This window comes from Alligator mississippiensis, chromosome 5 (assembly GCF_030867095.1).
Source record: "Alligator mississippiensis isolate rAllMis1 chromosome 5, rAllMis1, whole genome shotgun sequence".
NCBI lineage: Eukaryota > Metazoa > Chordata > Crocodylia > Alligatoridae > Alligator > Alligator mississippiensis.
This window is the reverse complement of record NC_081828.1, coordinates 202,969,768-202,990,566: the sequence shown is the minus strand read 5'-3', so window position 1 is coordinate 202,990,566 and position 20,799 is coordinate 202,969,768. Positions and strand designations below refer to the sequence as shown.

At 40.4% G+C, this 20,799-nt stretch overlaps 1 protein-coding gene across 2 annotated transcripts in view; it reads left to right on the top strand.

Moving 5' to 3' along the window:
- Positions 1-20,799, top strand: part of UBE3C (ubiquitin protein ligase E3C) — a 104,328-nt gene that overhangs the window by 73,564 nt on the left and 9,965 nt on the right. The window contains exons 19-20 of one of the 2 annotated variants that reach the window (XR_009462713.1): positions 2,510-2,731; positions 7,258-7,348. Coding sequence is in view for 1 of the 2 variants with exons in the window: in XM_006264384.4 (XP_006264446.1) it covers positions 7,258-7,470 (213 nt within the window). In the remaining variant the exon portion in view is untranslated. Of the gene's footprint in view, positions 1-2,509; positions 2,732-7,257; positions 7,471-20,799 lie in introns of those variants that run through there. The other variant, XM_006264384.4, reaches the window with a different exon arrangement.

Genomic DNA, 20,799 nt, shown 5'->3' with positions numbered 1-20,799 from the left:
AGTTGCAACTGTGTGGGACTGGAATAATTGATAATGTGTTTTCTTAGGAGCATTATGGTGATGCATGTTAAAGAAAACTTTATTTTCTACATTGATTTTACAGGCTTATATTATACAACTTAAGTGTTTTCAGATATGATATGATGGCAGTGAATTATACTGCACAGATCTGACTGATGTTCTATTAAGTCTAGATAAATGATACTATAACTTCTTAGATAAGTGAGAGAGCTTAATCTTTCAATAAGATTAAACAATTACTGATGCAGTGTAGGCATCAGATCAAATGTTAAATCACTTTTTAGGATTATAATAAGTACAGATATGTAATAGCTGTTAATGAATTACTTTAATGAAATTGACTTTCCATAACAAGGAAGGTAAGCTTTGTCATTTTAATTTGCAAATTCACAGTATATACACAATCGCATAAACTTTAATGTTTATAAATAATATAGGAATAATGCATAATATAGAGTCATTCAGTTTATACAATCAATCCAAAATTTGAAGTAAAATTGCTGTAGTTTCTTATTGTAAAACCAAATATTCCTGGTGAGTAATTTTAATTTAAGCTTTTCAGATGTGAATTAAAATGCTTTTTACTTTTCATCGAATGTAGTGGGCATTGGATCAAATGATTAACAGAACAGGCACACAGACTTGAAGGCTTTAAGTAATTGTTTTTAAATAATGTACCTATGCATATTTTCCTGTACTGAAAAGATCTATGGACAAACTAGAGTGGTACTATATCGTTGAAGGTATAGCATCATGCTATATCAGTTACTACGTTTGGTAATCTTTTGCTGCCCTGTTTCTCATACTGCATATGTAATTTTTGATATTCTCTTGCTTGGCTTAAGGAGAGCACCATAGACATCCTTAACTCTTAGGATTAATAACACTAAAAACATAGGAACTTCATAATTTTTATATTCATTTCAATCTTTTTCAGTGGTTTCAGGGAATCAAGTGTTGTTTGAAATCAAGGTACTGTTAAAATTTGACCAAAAACCATGTGAACCTGCCTTCAGGACTTTAAAAAGATGTATAAGCAATCAAAATGATTCATCAAAAATAAGGCTCACTGTTCTCTGATCAGTGCTTTCTTAACTTACCTTATTTTTTTCTTAATATTCAAACTGATAAATCCTCCAAAATAGCAATTTACTGTAGAAAGATGAATGTTCTAATAATTATTTATAGGCATAAAATATGCAAGTCTACTAATGAAACAGGTATTTTAAAGGGGTTGTTCACCTATTTATCTAAAACAGTGTGAATTATTTTCTAGCATGGTTATTCAACCTGACAGTTTCTGAGTACTGGTTTACTTAACATTACCAATTATCTTTTGATTAAAAATTACTAAACTTAGTTCAAACACTGTAAATATGTGTCCAGCACCAAAAGACTACTAAAGTGTAGTATTTTAACACTAAATCTTTAGGAGGGAAAAGAGTGTATTGATTGATTGTGATATTTATTGGGTCATAATGTATTTAAATTTTCTTTAATGCATATGTTAGTGATTGTTTACCGTGATAAAGTGCGTAGAGGTCTTTGCAAGCAATCCTACATGGAAAGAATTACCTCCATGTCACTGGTCACTTCTCAATTAAAAGTTCCATTAGCAGATGATTCTTGCTTCTGGTTTGTGTACTGATTGCATTTTATTGCCTCTAAATCAGGGTCTAAGACAGGGAATAAATAAACAGTTAAAGTATGTGGTAATGGCATCCTGATCTTTTTTGCACAGTTGGAAACACCTCGGTCCATTTAAGTCAATTAAGTTGGGAATATTTACTGAAATTCTTTATTGTATTTGAACTTCCTCTGCAAATGTCTAGTTTGCTGCTATAAAATGTTGATTTATTATGCTAAGTATGTCTAGGAATACATTTATGACAGTTAATTTTGTATTATTTTTAAAAGATTATTCAGGTAACAAAGGTAGGACTTTGTTTTGGGCTTCAATCCAATTTTTTATTTTCATATTTTGTCATAATATGTTTAAACATGAAGCAAGAAGATTCATTGGAACACACTGAAATTTCATTCATAACCACTAAAGTATAGTTTGGCAATGATGACTTCATTGACATTTTTCCAAATTTATAGAAATTGCATTCATGAAAAGCAAAACAAAGAACATTACAAGTGTAGTAGTACAATGCAGGTTAGAATTATATTTACTTCTCTTTGTTATAACAGGCCATGATAGTGCCAGGATTGTCAAATCCCAGGCTTATGCAACCACTAGTAATTTTTAAGTAATATTTAAAAATATGATGAAAATGTTTTTTAAATAAAATTATCTCAATATGAATCTTCATGTATGAATCAAACATTGACTCGAGGTCATAGCTGAAATGTTCAAATAGTTTTATTAGAAGTGTATGTTACGGTGTACAATTAAGAACCACATCCCTTAACTTCTAAAGTTAGATTCATCAGTCGGACACTAGTCCATTCTCTGCTTATCACAACTTCTAATCAATTTCAGATTTTTACACTGACTGCAGCAAATTTGACAAGCAAGCTTCTCACATCTGAAACACTCAGTTACCCCCAAATGGCTGGAGCTTTTATGAACTTGTACTTGCTGACCTTCAAGATTTCCAGCAGGCAAGAAATCAAAGATAATACCAATTTTCAATAACTTTATTTATCTGAAAAAATGAACATCTCCTAACAGCTTTAGGATGCTAGTTGTGCTACAAACCATGTGAGTGGCCATTTCATGATGTTAATAATCATTTGCCAACAGTTAGCAAAGAGTTGCTTTGACAGTTATGATCAGACTTAATTTCAGAGTAGAAGGCAGTGTTTACATACCTAGCACTTCAGAAAATCAAACCACTTGGTGCCTAAATTATGGATTTAAGTCACCAGACCTCAAAACCTTGGATTCATCTTTTATGAAGCAGGAGACCCATTAATATTGAACCAAAAAGTAATGTTTTCAAACACTATTTTAAATAAAAAATACATTGTCATTTAACTCGTATTTCCTTGAGTAAGGTGACGTGAATGGGCCTCACTGTCCTGAAATAACATCACGCTTTGGGTTTATTGAGACAGTCTTAAGGGTTCTGGCTTACAGTAGCCAAAATAATGTGCTTATTACACAGCTGTTGTTTTACATTTTCCATGTTTGCATTATAAGCAGTGACACTTTTTTTGCTCACTTTATGGGCATGTCCCTGAGAAATATTTTTTATCATTTTTAAAGGAATAAGTACTAGTACTGGTAAGAAAATGTGGGTAAGCATCATTTTAATGCATTTTTTAATTAGATATTTTTTCATGAGGCCAGAAAGTTAAAGAGTATTTCATCCTGTTCATAAGTCCCTCTTGGAAATATTACAAAAAAATAAATAAGGTAGAAAGTGCTAATGGTTTTTGCTTTTGTTAATGGTTCTACAGCTTCCAAGATAAATTGCCCTCTGAAAGTGCTAAGTATTATTTAATGGTAACTGCTTGAAAATGACTAGTCCAGAAAGGGTTAAAGGATCGATAAAGGAAATGGGTAAATTCAAGCTCATTCATTGCCATTGGCTGCCTTCTTGGGGATGGCACTTGGATGAGCCTTCCAACCCAAGATGCGTTTCAGTTGATCATTTCGGTGGGTTTTTAAAAGTGATTTTAGATTACAAAAGAGTGAAGGAGAATAAACAAATAATCTTCTAACTTGGGCCCTACTGAATTAATGGTGGAAGTGGGCTGTGCTGTGGCTCCTTTAATCTTGCAGGATTCCCCGCATACCGCCCTGCTGCTGATGGGTGGAGGGGCCCTGCTTGTGGCTTGCTCCCGATTGTCAGGGAAGCAAAAACTGTGGTTTTAAACATAGCACCTTTTTTGCTCCCTGCTGGTCAGCTGCAAGCAGCAGGACCGCCAGGGTTCCTCGGCCAATCAGCAGCAGGTAACTACATTGTTGACTGCCACACCCTGACCTGACAGGGATTAGAAGGGAAGAGAGCCCTAATTGGCTGTTTGGTCACCATGATAGCCCACCTCTTTCCACAGCCTTCCTTTGTGTCCTATATCCAATCTTCTAATCAGGGTAGCATGCTGTTTCTCCCCTGTGGAAAAAGAGTGGGCTTTAGGTTTATCCTCTTGTGGCTGTTCAGGTTTTGGGTTTGTTCCGCACCCCGCCTTTTTTTTTGTAATCACTGTGTTGCAGCCTTTACATCTACAAGAGAAATGCAGATTAGCCTATGCAAGAAAATCAGGTAAAGGGCCAGTTAGTACCAGAAGGCAGGGTACGTGATGCTAGGCTACTAGTGCCATCTTCCCATGGATTCCCAAAGTGACGAACAATAAGGGCTGACTGGGTGTAGTCCAGGCCTCTCATAATAGGAGCAAGAGAGATTACACTTAACTGCCAGGCATGATCAATTATGTACATTAGGGCCATATGCCCCGGGGAATGACCAGGGGAGCTTAGAGTTGTAGTCAGACAGAAAAGTGGTTACAACAGATCTCATCCCAAGGGGGAGGTAATACTGTAATTGAGATTTTTGAGCAAAGTGTAGTTAATTGCAAATTTTTATCAGCGTTCTAGTGCTTTTCTTAAAAAACTTAATTAGGAGAACATTCATTACAGCAACTTGGCTTTCATACTAATTATGATATCATCAGTTTATCTTAGGCTGTTTCCAAAAATACTTTTTTTTATATTTGGAAATGCTTGGCTAAGATAAGTAGTGATAATTAAAGTGAGTATCTAGCTGTACAAGCAAGGTGGCTTCAAAATGCTTTATATAGTTTTTAGATTAAGTTATAAATGTTCACTTTGGAACTACCTAAAGATTGATAGTGATGCATTTGAAAAGCATTATTTTTTTATTGATTCTTAATGTAGTAAATTACTGAAGTTATTTGGCAGCCAACAGAAATGGTCTGTGATGTTGTTCACATTTATTCTCGTGATAGCGTCACAATTTGCATTAATTGCATTGCTGCTGCACTCACTTATATTAAAAGGCTTCTACCATAATTAATCCTTTTTATTTCAAATCATTTTGGCACAATTTCTAGCAATAAACACTCATACAAGACAGACACTTGAAAAATAACATACAAGTTTCTTCAATATACCTATTGCTATTTTTTCTTGACATGGAGTTATTGATAGGCTTCTAGGAGCAAGTGTTGCAAGTGGCTAAGAATTAAGACCAATATGAAAAATGCTAAGTGGATTATTTTGCATAAAAATAGACAGTTTTTGAATTTGTGTAATTAACCTGCATTTAGAAAATACCTTGATTTATGTCTACATTTGTATTTCAGTTGCATACATTATGGAAATTTAATTTATAATCCATTTAGCTGATGCAATCATAGTTTTTAGTGCTATCATTTATTAGTCCTTGTATATTAAATGTCCTAAAGGTTTAAACCTGCCTTGTGTAAAAAATTATACTTCTGCCTTTACATTTTATGAGTCATAGATGGAATTCCATTTTACATTCAGGTAGGTTTGATATATTTAAAGAATTACAATGGTTTTATTGTTACTTATGCAGGAATGGCAAACAGTGACCTTATACATTTCAAATTAATGATTTACATTTCTAGTTTACTTTTAAAGTCAACTACACAAATGAGAGGTTTGACTTCCACACCTTGAATAAATCATATAGTTGTAAATATAATGCACCCATTGGCTTTGAACTCACTATTCCTATGTTTGTAATGCTAGGTCCAAACTACACCTATAGAAATGTTCCTTCAAAAGTTTAAGCAATTTATGTATGTTCTTCTTTAACGTTTTTTTAGGAATTCACTTGGTGATTCATGTTCTGTGTTGCTTTTCTTGTTTATATTTGCTTTTTTAAAATTATGCAGCAAGTTATAGAGGAATTGAGTAACACATATCTGTACAAGCGTTCCCACATTAAAAAAGAGCAAACAGTCATATTATGTTCATTGATGCCCCTTTTTGTCTGGTCTGTTTACTGGGTTTTGGTGCGTGGTGCAATGGGGGTGCGATTGCTAGACTGCAGACGAAAAATTGTCTGTAACATTCAGGACTCCTCTCAGTGTTAATGTATTTTTATGAAAAAGTTTGGATGCTGTCCCTTCTTATCACCCATATATTTTCAAAATATCTTTCCCCTCTCTCTCTTTCTCCCCTTCTCATTGGGGACAGCCCTCATGGTGCATTTTTTCTGACCAACTAGAAGAACTTTATGATATATGTTAGGAACGTGCAAAAATGCTACAGGCCTCACACTTGAAATGGTGGTAATACACAGTTTACTTGTTAAAAATGGGATTGGTAGAGATCCATGTGGTTTCCAAAAGTTCTAGATCAGGCACTTTACAGTAAATATTTTTCCAGCAGAACTACAGTCTACAAATTTTATTCTCATGCAGTTTCATGCATCAATATTAATTTAGCCAGTGGCATGCCACTGACTGCATATCATGCCTGTGGCCACACCAGTGACTTCATTTTAAGGCATAGGTGTAACTAGTAGGCCCTGTAACTGGATATTAGTAAGTCCTTTTGATGCACAAGGAGTGGAATCCAGTTGTCTTCCTCTTCTGTAACTTTTTTAGCTATGTTGATTCTTCTTGTTTACCAGGAGAAAAAAGTAACTTACTTTGTTTGCCAAAATATTCAGCATTGATTTCCTATGTGGACAGGAGACATATTGTAGTTTGATTTAGTATAAGATACATTTTCACAAAGCTACTTTTCAGAATCAATTGACATATATACCCATAAAACAACTGACAAATTAAATGATAAGACTGGAAATCTGGAATTTGCTTATTGGCACCTGAGTGATTTGATTAATAGTGTGGAGCAAATGATACCATTAATCTAATTTGAAAACATTCTGGAGGAATGGCTTTGATAAGCCCCATTTTTCTTATAAATGGATAATGGGGGATATTTAAGATATTCTGCCTGCGGTGTGTTTGATCTTTTAAACTTCTCCGGCATAGCAGGTTAATATTGTGGATATATGTTTGAAGGGGAGAATATGAAAATGTGATGGGGTTTACAGATCTTCTGATAAACTTTTGAAGCATGATGTTTCAATAGGTTTATTCAGTTTTCAGGTTGCAGTTGAATATTTAGGTTGATAGGGCATGTGGAATATCATCACATGAAGAGCTTCTATTCAGGTACACTTAAAGGCAAGTTACAGAAAAACAGATGATACATATTCTACAGGTGTGAACGGTCCTCATCAGGAAAGCTAACGTGGCTTTTTTAACTGTTTTTAATTTTAGGCTCTGTATGAAAATATGCTGGTGGAGCTGCCATTTGCTAGTTTTTTCCTCTCAAAGTTGCTGGGCACAAGTGCAGATGTGGACATTCATCACTTAGCTTCATTAGACCCTGAAATGTACAAAAACTTGCTTTTCCTCAAGAGCTATGAAGGGGATGTGGAAGAACTTGGCCTAAATTTTACTGTGGTGAATAATGACCTCGGGGAGGCACAGGTAAGAGTCGATCATTAATTTCCCTACCATGGTCAAATTTGGATGTAAACGCAATAAGATGCATGTGTAACTAGTGCTTCTTGCAACTTTCAGTATTTGGCAACAATAAGTTAACTTACTGTTTTTAACTTATTAATCATACTTTTTTGTATCAACGAAAAAGCAGTGCTGACAAGAATGAACAAGTGTGATAATTCTAGCAGTAAACTGTTATGTGAAGAATGGCTGTGGTACCCAGACAATCCTAAATTTCCTTATTTGTTTTTTGAACAGTATTTGTATAGTAGTGGAAGTGCTTCTGAAGTGTTGTTATTTAACCCTTTTCTTTTCCAATTTTATGATCTGGAACATAATTTGCATATTTTACGTGTGGGGAAAAAAACACCTTTGAAAGCTTTCTGTAGGCGGGATGAAATATGAATTACAATAGTTATGTTCTTTTCATTTGAAAATGCCCTTAAAAGTGACATGATCCTAAGGTACCTGTAGTTCTTGGTAACACAGTTATAGTTAATATGCCTCTCTGCAGGAGCCAAGGAGAGCAGCTGGGCCTATTAGCTTTAACACCATGACCCTGGTGTGAACTAAATGTATTTTCTTTGAGCAGTGTTAGGGGCCAACACTTTCTGACCTGAATAGGGTTAGAAATGAAATATTTGGGCACCTGAGTAAGTGGCCTGCTTTTTCAGAGTTGCTGAGCTATTAGTGGAAGTCAGTGGGAGTGGTAGGTGTTTGGCACCTCTAGAAAATTGGATGTAGTCATGGGCAGTTCAGACTACCAGATTTGGAAATTCAGAGCAGGGGTTTTCTCTGCCCTAGATCAGGCAGATGTCAATTGTACATGTACACAAATTCACTAGTACAGTATGTTATTAGGGTATAGCATGTCAAGTAGAAATCCAGGACAGAAGTCATATTCTATGGGCTTCTCTATACTATTTTTTCAGTAATTTTTGGGTGCATATGTCACAGATAGAGATGAGAGGATATATTATAACTATCCTCTGGGTGTTTATGGAAGTGCTGTTCCTTATTGCTGCCTTTCACAGATTTTGGGAACTACTCAAAACCTCCCAGCATTTTCTAGGAGCCAGGGGTCTTAATAGAGAATGACTTTACCAACCCCTTAAAAAATGTACCTGAAACATGCTAGTACAGGTGAACTTGCTTGCTGGAGTATGCTGTCATGTCCTCTTCAGTTTAGAGAAGTAAAAATGGTGTCTTCCTTGTTGCTGCTTGCTTATAATATTTTCAGTAATTTGTAAGTTATTTCATTCTAAATTGCCAGCCATATTTTTATTGGCATTAAAAATATATAAAACCATATTGTTCTTCTTTCCCTTCCAGGCTTCCATTTTTTTAATCTAGATATGTATTTGCTTCTACTATCTTCATTCTCTCCTCTCTTCTTTCCTTTTCACATCTTTTATCTTTTATTCTTTTCCTGTCTCTCTTTTCTTCTTTTTTGCCCCTCAGTAGTCTGTTTCTGTTTTCAGACTTACTGCATTAATCTCTCTTGTTCCAGGTCTCAAACATTTTTGCTACTTTTTTCCTGGTTGTACACAAATGGCCCAGAAATATTTTCAGACCAATAAGGGGGACTACACAGTACATGGACAGTGTCCATACAAGACATCTTCCTGTGCAGTTTCTGGGCCCAGAGATAACAGTGATCATGCCAGGTTCTATATTTTTATCAGCCTGTTGACTGATTGAGGGCATTTACAGATGTTACATTTAGATCAATCTAACTAGGGTTAAATGGACCTAAGTGCTGAACTGTACACGGGTTTGTAGGGTTAGAATGAGCAAAAAAATGTCGAATCAAGCTAATTTAGTTCAGTTGCATGCAGATCTTATATTTAGATTATCTTAACTACAGAAAAGTAGGGCTGGAAGGGACATCCAGGAGTTATCTAGTTCAATCCCTTGTCTGAAGCAGGATCGTTTGTATCCAAACCACCTGAGATAAGTCCTTGTGTAATCTGTTACTAAACTTATTCAGGCAACCCTGCCAAAGAGCCACAAAGCAAAACACCTTAACCTGCCCCAGATAAAGCAGGAAGACAGTGATGACCAGTGTCCTGCTGCTACAGGAGTTGTTAAAATACTCTTTAGAGATCCAAACAGGTGGGCCCCTGCTGCAGACGAAGGCATCCTGCCCCCCATAGTAAGCGTGGAGCTCCTGCAGATGCTGCTGGCGAGGGGGGGGCAGGGCGGCAAACGCCGACCATGGGGCGGCAACCACCCATGGGCCACCGGCAGCCAGCAGTGATGGCAGACCGCCCGTAGACACCACCGGTAGTGCGCAGCGACCACCTGCAGGCGTTGCCAACAGTGTCAGCAGAGCCTTTTTGTAGGGCGTGCACTGCCATACTCAGGGAGTGCACATGCGCCCTGTACATGTCGCCCCTGTCCCAGTTCATACCAGTCTGACTATAGGGTAAAATCCCTTCCTGACCCCAGTGTGGTGATTGGTCTGACCCTGGCAGAAGGGCAAGACCTCTGGGGTTTGTGCCAGTAGGAGCGTTGGTATGGCCCAGTCAGAATCCCCAGTATTGGCTGCAGCCAACATCCAGTGCTGCTGAGGAGGACACCCCTCCCCAACACCTGTAGCAACAGGAAGGGGAAAAAAAAATCTTCCTGGCTCCAGGTAGTGATTGGCAAAGCCCAAAAGTATGGGAAATTACCCATACTAGAGCATATGCATAGCTACTGACCCATGCTTATTCGACCTCTTTCTTGAACACCTCCAGTGATGGAGATTCCTCAACTTCCCTAGGCAATCTATTCCACTGCCTCACTGTTCTAGCAGTGAGGAAGTCATTCCTGATATCTAGTCTAATCCTGTTTTGCTGCAGCTTCAAGCCACCAGCCTGTGTTCCATTCTCTGCAGCTAGAGAGAGAAGTCATTCGTTCTCATCTTTCTGGCAGCCCTTCAAATACGTGAAGTCTATCATAACCCCTCTTAATTGCCTTTTCCACAAGCTGAACATTCCTATTTCCTTCAACCTCTCCTCATGTGACTTGCCTTCCAGACCTTTTAACATATTTATCTCCTATCTCTGCACCATCTCTTAACTTCTCCAGTTCTTTTTAAAATGTGGAGCCCAAAACTGCACGTGCTACTCTAATTGAGGCCTTACCAGTGCTGAATAGAGAGACACTATCACCTCCTGTGTCTTGCACCTAATGTTTTTATTGATGCAGACTAAAACTGTGTTTGCCTCTTGCATGGCTTTATCTTGCTGGAGACTATTGAGTCTGTGATCCACCAAGACTTCTAGGTCCTTTTCTGTACTGCTGCTTTCGAGCCGGGTGTCTCATGTTCTGTAGTTATGTTTGTGATTATTCTTCCTGGGGTGTAGTACCTTGCATTCGTCCTGTTTGCTCCGGCTCAGCTTTCCAATCTGTCAAGATATTTCTGAATTGCGTTCCTGTCCTCCAGCCACATTTGTTCTCTGACCCACCAGCTTGGGGCATTACAATAGCCAGCAGCTTGGGTCCTGCCCTTTCAGACCTCATCAGCTCCTCCAGCAGGGGTTGGAGTGTGCCTCCCTTTGCCTCCACTCCTGGGGCTGGGTGGAGGCCTCTGGCCCCAGTGCTGCAGCCACATGGGCAAACTTACCATGCTGAAGCTGGTGAGGCCATGGTGCCTGCAGTGCAGGGATGTAGTTGATTCAGTGCCCCCACCCCCAGTCTGTCACCTCTGCTGCAGGGTCAGTGGCAGGATGGGGTGGTTGGTCTCTGGGTACTCACAATGACTCTTCCCCTGCTCCAAGGTCCTCTTCAGGCTCTAGAAAAGCTGTGAATAACAGCAGAAGTACAAGTGCTGTCAATCTGCAGCTTTAGGTATACAATGCAGCACTGGTTACACTTAGTTAATTCCCTCTGATGCAGAGTTTCCAGTTGCAGGTCCAATATCAATACATCCATTAATTCTACTGGCAGCCTCTCAGGCTTAAGCAAATGAGTTGCTTTGTAAAGCACTTTGAAGTCTATTGATAAAAATGCTATCAAAGAATTAAGTATTTTTATTATTATTTTTACTTGCAGTATGTCCATATTAGAAGTTTCCACAGTCTTGTGAATTTGTAGCAGCACCCCTTTAAGTGTTTGATAAGTAGTTAGTGCCTCTTCTGTAAGCAAGTGTCAAAAGAAAGAGATTGGGATCCTTTGTCCCAAGCAGCAAACCATATAATCTTTTGCCAAAGTGCCCAAGTAGATCCCTGGGTCCTCTTCAATTTCCAAGGTAGAAAGAGAAGGCCTGGGGTGGCTGTGGCAACTGATTGTCAGTCTGGCTGATGCAGGAGAGGTATTGAACCCCTGAATAGCTGCTCTTGGAACTTAGGTTTAATGCTTTGTTCCATTGCTGCTGCCTAAATCGCAACAAATTTGGTTCCTGATACCTGCAACCAATAATCTATGTACTGCTGTCATGTCTCCTGTTCCATCATTCATTTCCCATCATTTTGTGGGGTCTGTGAATTTGCCTGCTCTTGCAGTTTGAAAATAATGTGCTCAAATTTGGGGATCATAAAATTTGACCATAAATGGCTCATGTCAAGTATAAGCAATTGTCCCATTTGTTTCCATTTTTTTCTGTACTGAGACTTGTGAGTTATGCATTTCTATAGAATAGCATCCACAAACATGAAAATAATGAGAAAATGCATTTTCTGTGTTTTTTCTTGATGTTGGTGATATTATAAAGTGTTAAAAAGAACTATATTTCGTTACTGAATTGGTTTCTGTCACCCCATGGATATTTAATTTTAAAGATTGTGAGGTATACAAGGGAACCACTTCTACAGTATCCCTGGGCATTTGTAAGAATCATTTGTTATTTATACTCACAAATCCCCCATTTAAATCCTCTGGATAGGTGAGTTTCATTGCTGAAACACCAGTACCAAGAAAGAAAGCAATTCAGTCCCCAGTCAAAAAACACTTGTTTCCTAGAGGCTGTCTAACCTCAAGACTATAACATAACTAAACCATCTATTCTCAAAGTCAACTTCCAATGGAAAACATAGAGCAATGACCAGGGCAGAGATGGTAATAAATACATGGGAGTGGGAACCTGCTAGGTAGATATGTTCTTGCCAGCCCCAAGTTATGTTACAAAAAATATATTCAGTGCATTCCTTCCAGGAAGTCCGAGTTTAATTCTTTTGTCAGAATCCTCCACCGAGGAGGTAGGGTTAATGGTAACAAGGTTATTGATTATTAATAGTCAAGCATAACTTTAAAAGGAGGGTGGAGCATAAGAGTGCACTTTGGAGTAAATAAATGAAAACCCGTCTGTATAATTGAGTGTCTTTATTCTGTATTACCTTGTTTATACGTGGATAAGGGATGATATAGCCTTGAACCACTAACTTAATGGGACCCTCAGGATTTTAGTTTAATTCAGCAGCACTAATTGGTTGGGGTTTTTTTTAAGCTACTACATTTGTGGATCCATGAGTTGCTTTTTTATTTATTTTTTTTACCTTGGCCTCTTAAACCTCCTATAGATAAATACTTTGTCGTGTATGCAGCCACCAGAACTTAAGCACTGAGCACTAATTAATTGTATTCAGGTAAGGCTAATTTACTTTGTCAGGAAAAGAGCTGAGTACTTAAATTAACACTATATGTTGAGTGTACATTATCTCTCGTTTTCAGCTAAACAACCACTTTAGTGGCTAATAAATTAGTGCACGATAAAGGCATCATAAATCTACCTCTGTAAATAGCCGTCTCCATAACAGTGCCCATCCAGCATTTGTGGCACAAAGGCATTATCTGCAGTGAAAGACACATTCTGTAAGTATTCAGTCACTGCTGTCAGCAATAGAGGGTGGAAATTCTGTCATCAACACATTGGGTCCAATCCTGCAGTCTGAAGCCTGAAGGACTCCAAACGGTCCTGCAGTCTTCCAGTTTCCATTTATTTAAAGTCAAGGTGAAGTCCTGGGAAGCTGAAAGGGTGCTTAGCAATTCACACTTTGGGAAATTAATTAGGATAATAGAATGCCATGACATGAAGCCTAACATGTTGTGGAAAGTAGTAGTATCTCCTAATAAGGAATTCTTTGCTGTAACGACACTGGCCTGATTTTTCCGTGGCTGGTTCAGCTAGACAAAATGGCAGCTAGTGAAAAGTCTCATAGGAAGAGGATTCAGCTAGGGAAGATCCCGTCTATTATGTGTTCCTTCTAGGAAGCTACATATATTGACTTTATCTGCTGGGCTGGCAGGTAAGGAACTGAGGGTCCTGTGCAGTCATAAACCATAAGCATAGTCTTTGTTTTCTAGCGTACCATGTTGGTCTTGAAGCTGCATCTCAGAAAGAAAACTGTCAAAATGGTACAAATAATTATCTGTGGTCTGTAGCTACGTAACAGAAAAAAATGTAAAAGTTTCTATACATATTTGCAAAATTAGCTATACAGTTCTTTAGACATTGTCATTTGAGTACTGCTGAGGACAGCAATGTTTCAGACTAGCTGCATTTGTCTTCCCAAGGGTCTGGACTGGTGTGCAGCATCAGGGTAATAACCCAAATATCCTAGGTTTATCTCTTTGCACCAGTGAACCATTTTAATGATTTTTCTGGGAGTTTCTCTGACTTTATTTTGGAAAAAAATCTGTAAAATATTCCCATATCATTTCTAACACATGTGGAAATTTCTTTCTTGGATACATATCAATACATATCATTACTGTATTGAATTATGCTGACATGAGCTAGTCTGCTGCCAACTGCAAGAACAAGGAAATAATTCTCCACTTTAGATTTTTTTTCTTAAATCTTGAATAGGTGCTTTAAATGCATAAATAGTTATCTTCATAAGAGGAGGAGAAGTTCGAAGTTTTGCATTCTAAAGGTGAATTTAAAAAGCCATCTCTCTTTCCTCAGTGAAAGACCCCACTAACCAAGAAGACTGAATTTACAGGCAAGGGAAGGACTGCTGTTAACAAACTACATACATGCAAATGATAGTTTTAAGGGTATCTAACTTTTCAATCATATAAATGCCTAACATCATTCTTTCTTTTTTCAGTATTTCATAAGAGAATATGGGGTTACATCCAGCCTGGGGCACTAGGAAACTGTGGCAGCAGGTCCTGGAACATATGGCAGCAGTGGCAGCTCTGGCTCTGGCATGGAGCATGTAGCACTGGTGGCAACTTTGGCTCCAAATCAGAGCACCTGGCAGCAGCTCCAGTCCCCACCACATGCTGCATGCCAGAGCCAGGGCTACTGCCCCTACATGCTGCATGCAGGAGCTGGATTTGTCACCGCCATGTGCCCTGTGCTGGAGCTGCTACTGCTGTATACTCCCTGCCATGGGCTGTAGTTCGAGCTCCAGTATGGGACACATGGTGATAGTCAGAGGACAGGGAGTCAGGGCAATGGGTGAAGGGGCTGGAGAGTGACTGTAGCAGTGTCAGTCTTCACTCTCTCTCCTTCCACTGATTGCCATGTCCACTGGGACCCTGGATTCTGTGGCAGGCCACTCCCTCTGCCCACACTGGTAATCCAGTGGGCTGGATAGAGTGACTCTGGGGGCTGGGGCTGGCCCACAGGCTGCACTGCTGTGGCCCTGCCTCCCTGGCTCCTTGGCCCTGCCATATGTTTGACCTCTCTGGACTAATTCAGAGAGGCATAAGCTGTTATAGGCAACAGCTCCCTTTTTAATCTATAAAATAAGCTGAAGTCTATGAAAGATCATACCTCTCTGAATTAGTCTTTAAGATGTCACTCTGTCCTGTCTTCTGGCTGTATTATTTTGGTAACAAACCCATCAAGGTACTTAGAGAAAAAAATGGAAGGTGCTATTTTTTTTTTTTTGTGGAGATACTCAAACTGAAAATGGAAGGCAAGGTCTTTGAGTAGACATGGTATCTTTTATTACACCAACTGAGTAGTTGGATAAAAGTTATTTCAGGCACGAGCACCCTTCTTCAGGCATGGGGAGAGTGTATGCTGTTCTGAGATCTCCAAGGAATGGAAGAAGCTAAAAGTGAGACAGGATGTCAGTGAGAATGTAAATAAGTAGAAATTAGGAAAACAATGGGTAGGGAAGGGGAAGGGGGAATGAGGGGGAAAATGGGTGAAGGAATGGCAGAGGTAAGCAAGGAAGATGATCAAAATGAAAATAAAATGTGATTCTCGAAGTACCTTTTTGAAGAGCTTGCTAGTGTGACCTCAGGCATACTGAAGGAGCCTAAACTGTTATCTTGCACCATCTAGTGGCAAAAGCTTGAGAGAGAAAAGGCAAGAGTAACATGTTTAAAAGATTTATCAGTTTGTCCTATTACTTTTAATGGGCATGTCTGATAGACACCCATAATATTTAAAACTGATGGAAAAATCTACAGTGGTTTCACTGCATGTAAATTCATGAAAACTTTATTGATAGACTTAAACTTTACCCATTTCTGCCACTTGTTTACAATATTTTTGGGCCTCCATAGCACAGATAAGGAACGCATAAGAACAGAAAAATTTGTAAAACCGGAATCTTGCTTTTTAATGTATTTAATTTTTAAACTAGTTCTCTGTGTAGCCAGATGTAGCATAGAGCAGTGGTTCCCAGTCTTTTTTTCTGCAACCCTAAATTGGCCACCAACAGGACCTCCTGATCTGGTACCATGGGGGCTGCTGGAAGTTGAGTGCGGTGGCGGGCCAGGGGCTGGAGACCTGCCATTGCCCCCTTTGTGCATGGCAGTCCCGCCCTGCCCACCCACCTGCCTGCCACTCCTAGGCCATGCGCGTGAGTGTGCATGTGTGTGCAGTCACTTCACGACCCTACTGAGGACCCCCCGCAACCCTGTTTTGGGTTGCACCCCAAGGTTGGGAACCAATGGCATAGGACATCTCTCTCATAAGTTCAAATTACCTTGGAAACGTAGAGAAAAGAGCTGCCCATGAAGTACATAGGACTTGATCCTCTTCAATAGCCTGACCATTGAGAAGGAAAAAGATGGGCTTTATGACCATTCTGGAAAATTGATAAACCTGGGCTGTGGTGGACCTAGTGTAGGGATGACTTTCAAAATCAAGGTGCCTGCACAAAGAAACCCTGACAACAGCTCCTCCTTACTGCCTTTGAGAACACTTCAGCCAAAGTGACTTGACTTGTCAAGTGTGCAAGTGCTTAGTTGTCTTGTTTAGCAAAGATTCAGAGAACTAATAGAAAATATAATACAGAAATAGAATTGTATTCTATGTATTCTTTGTGGAATCTGAAATGTCAGTGTGATCTCTGTGGTTTTTAGAAGAAACTAGGTAAGCTGGGTACAATCAAACATGCATTTAAGGTGGCAGGATGCAATATGGGCCATATTTTTAAGGATCTGGGATTGGGGGTGCACCGATAGAGATTGTTTGGGCCAATACCAATGGCTGATGTTTAAGGAGCAGCATCAGCTGATATCGATCCAATTCCAACGTGCAGCTTGAACAGCTTGGAGACCAGCATTGGGCTTGTAAGTCTGGGGTGGGGGAAGGGGTGAGGGGAGGGAAGGAACATAGGGAGGGCAGATTGAGGCCCCTGTGGTGAAAGAGGGAGTTCAGCTGGAGTAGGTGCTGCCCAGCCAATGCCAGGCTGTGCTCAGAGCAGGTGATGGGGGTGCTGGGAGGGGGCTACGGGCCAGGGCTCCAGCCACCCTAAAATTCTCCATACCCCCCTCCACCTCCCCTGTAGCCCTAGTCCAGTGCCGCCTGGCCCAGCCCCCTCCCGCCCCTGCCCCTCACCAGGAATAGCCTGGCTCCTCCAGCTCACAGCTGCAAGCCACCCTGTGCTGCCCCACATGCAAATGCAAGGTCACAGGTGTGTCTTCCCCCCCCATGCCCTCCTGGGGGGCATGCAGGGCGAGAGCTGCCTCCCAGGCCGTCCCCCCCCCCCGATGAGCCATGGCTCTGTCCCAGCCCCATTGCCTCCCTCACCACAGGGACCTCGATCTGCGCCCCTCCCCTTCCCCCACACCAGATTTACCAGCCTGATGCTGATCTCCATGCTGCCAAGCTGCACTCCTGGCCGTGTGCGTGTTGTAGCTGCGCATGTGCAAAAGGCATTTATTGGCTGCATTATCGGCCACATCAGGCAAAAAAAAGCCAATTTCCGATGCTTATATTTTTCCCTATATCAGTGCTGTCCAATGTGGGAGTGATGCATCAGTGCACCTCTGTCTGGGATGGTATTTGGAAAGCAAGAATTCTAAGAAGCCTGTTCTAGGTTACCAACCATAGGGTTTGTTAGAATTGCCATAGCAAATAGGGCTAACTTAGCACTTAAATATATTAAAACAGGGGTAGGCAACCTTTTTTGGCTATGGGCTAGAATGACCCACCCTGAGTCGCTGGTGGGCAGGCAGGTGCTAGGACCTGGTCTCCACTGCTGCTTGTCTCTGTTATGGCATGGGGGAGAATGCCTGTATGTCAAAGCCCCACATCTGAGAGCCGGATCCAGTGGTTTCATGGGCTGGATTTGATCTGAAAGCCATAGGTTGATTGCCTCTGTATTAAATAGTGGAATTTCAAGTTGAGGATAGGCTGAAGTAGTATTTACTCCTGATTTAATGAGATCAGTATTATACTTGTGTCTAATTCTAGTGGCCACATTTAAAAAAAAGAATATTTTAAAGTTGGACACCGTACAGAGGAGGTGAAAGGCCTAGTTGCATTAGCTAGTTATCAGATAACTATACTGTCCATGGTTGTGAAAAGGCAAATGTATAAGGAGGAGGTATTTATAGGAGAATTAAGAAAATCATAATGCCATTGTAAAAGGAAGTTCTGTGTCTAGGTCTGGTCACCCATGTTCAGGAGAGGTGAATTCAGATTATAACAAGTACAGAAAGTAGCTGGTAGGATGATGATGGGAATGAAGAGAGCTCTGTTATGAAAGGAGATGAAAAGGGTAAAGTTTTGTGCATAGCAAATGAAAAGTGAGAGGGGATAAGATTGCACTTTATAAATACATAATTCGGGTAAATATCAGGGAGGAAAAATTGCTATTTAAAGGACAATATTGCCACAGGAACAAATGGGGATAAACTGGCCATAAATAAAAATTAGGCTGGAGATTAAAATAAGGTTTCTATCCATTAGAGGAATGAGGTTCTGGAACAGCCTCCCATTAGCAGTAGTGGGGGCAATTAAAAACTGAACAGTTTTAAGACAGCACTTGATAGGTTTATGAACAGGATTACATGATGTGGTTGCCCGCAGTAGCAGCGGAGTCAACTGAGTGACTTGGGAAGGTCTTTTACAGTCCTATACAAAAGTGACTTGAGACTAAAAAGGTTTCAGGTAGCTTAATATTTATGAGGCAAGAAGTGACTTGATCACAAGTCAGAATTCTGTCTACAGAGAGGAAAGGTATCTAATACCAGCGATCTCTTTACTCTTGTAGACAAAGCCATAATAAAATCTAATGGCTTGCAGCTGAATTAAGCAAAATTAAAATTGGAAATAAGAGGTGTTTTTAACGATTAAAATAATTAAATATTAGCACTAACTATCAAGGAATGTGGTAAATACTCCATCACTTAGTGTCTTTCTACCAAGATTGGCTGTCTTTCTCAAATATATGCTTTAATTCAATCACAGATTTATGGAACTATATGCAGGAATCACTGAATGGAATTCTGGGGTCTTTGTTATGCAGAAGGTCGAACTAGCATCTCTTAATGGTTCTTTCTGGCCTTCATATCTATGAATCAATAAAAATATTAATGCTGCAACAGCGATGCAGATTATCTTGTTAGCGCTTCATGTTGTACTTAGACCCAGAACAGCGCAGTGCTAGAGTAGCTAATAGAAATGCTTGGCATGTTACATAAGGAAGCTGTTCATAATGCATATTTAGCTCTTTGGAATTTTGTGTCCAAAACTGTAACCACTAGTGCCAGTCCAAAATTAATAGATTAGGGTAATGTCTTAAAAATATCTATTATTGATGCCAGGTGCTAATACATGTATGATATCGAACACTGCTAAAGAATTCAGAAGCATAAATATTTTCTTAACCTCTTTTGTAACTCTAATAATAACCTCTGGTTGTGTTGGTCAGTATAATTATCCTTCTGTGCTGAAAGTTAGCATTAAAAGATTAATGGCCTTACCTTATTCCTATTTCATTTGTAATAAATCCATTGACATGTACCCTATTTTATATCTTATTGATGTTACAATATACCATTCACAAAGCAGCAGTCCTGCATGCCAAGGTCTTTGGATAGCTTATTTACTTGCAGATGTTTTTATTGTAAAAACAAAGCGTTTTCAATATGGCAGTAAATTATGGGCCTGATTTTTAAATATGTAAAGCATTAGGGATGCACCGATAAAGATTTTTTGGGCTGATAACCAATGGCTAATTATTAATGAGCCATATTGGCTGATACCAGTCCGATTGCCATATGCAGCCCAGCAGTTTGGAGAGCAGCGTCCAGCTGGTAAGTCTGTTGGGGGGGTGGGGCAGGAGTGGGAGTGGAAGGGGCAGATCGAGGCCCCTGCAGTAAGTGAGGGAGTGGGGCTGGGTACGGAATGGAGCCAGGAGTGGCTCGTCCGGGGAGCATGGAGGGGGTCACGGCCCCCAGGGGAGCCATGGGGGCACATGCCCCCCAGATCTGTGTGTGGGGCAAGGGTGGGCTGCCACTGCGGGCTGAGTCCAGGGGTGGCACCAGGCACTTGCCGGCTGGGAGACTGGGCTGGAGGTGCGCTCAGGTTGGGCAGTGGTGGTGGCACTGGGGCAGTGGGGTACAGGGTGATAGCCCCCTGTCTCAGCACAGCCATGGCCCAGCTCCCCCTCCAGGAAGAGTCCAACACTGCCCCCGGCCTCAGCTCACAGCAATAGCCTGCTCTTGCCCTGCGCTCAAATCTAGGAGGCTCCCCCATGTATGTGTGCAGTGGTGGGAGCTGCCCCACTCTGCACCTGGCACTCCCCTGGACAAACCGCTCGCTTCTCTGCCCCAGCCCCGCTCCCTTCCCTCATTGCAGAGACCTCAGTCTGCCCTGCACCCCCTTCTCTTCTCTTGCCCCCCCTCAACAGACTTACCAGTTGGGTGCTGCTCTCCAAGCTTCTGGGCTGGTTGTGTGCATGCTGTGGCTGCACATGCATGTGGCACTTATTAGCGACATTATCAGTCACATCAGCCAAAAAAGCCAATTGCCAGTAATGTCAATTTTCCTTTTATTGGTGCTGATGCAACATGGACCAATGTATCGGTGCACCTCTACAAAGCATACATAAGGCCCATTTGCTTCAGTAGGAAGTGTGGATGGTCAGCACTCCTATAAATCATTTTCATTTTCGATGAGGAGTATTT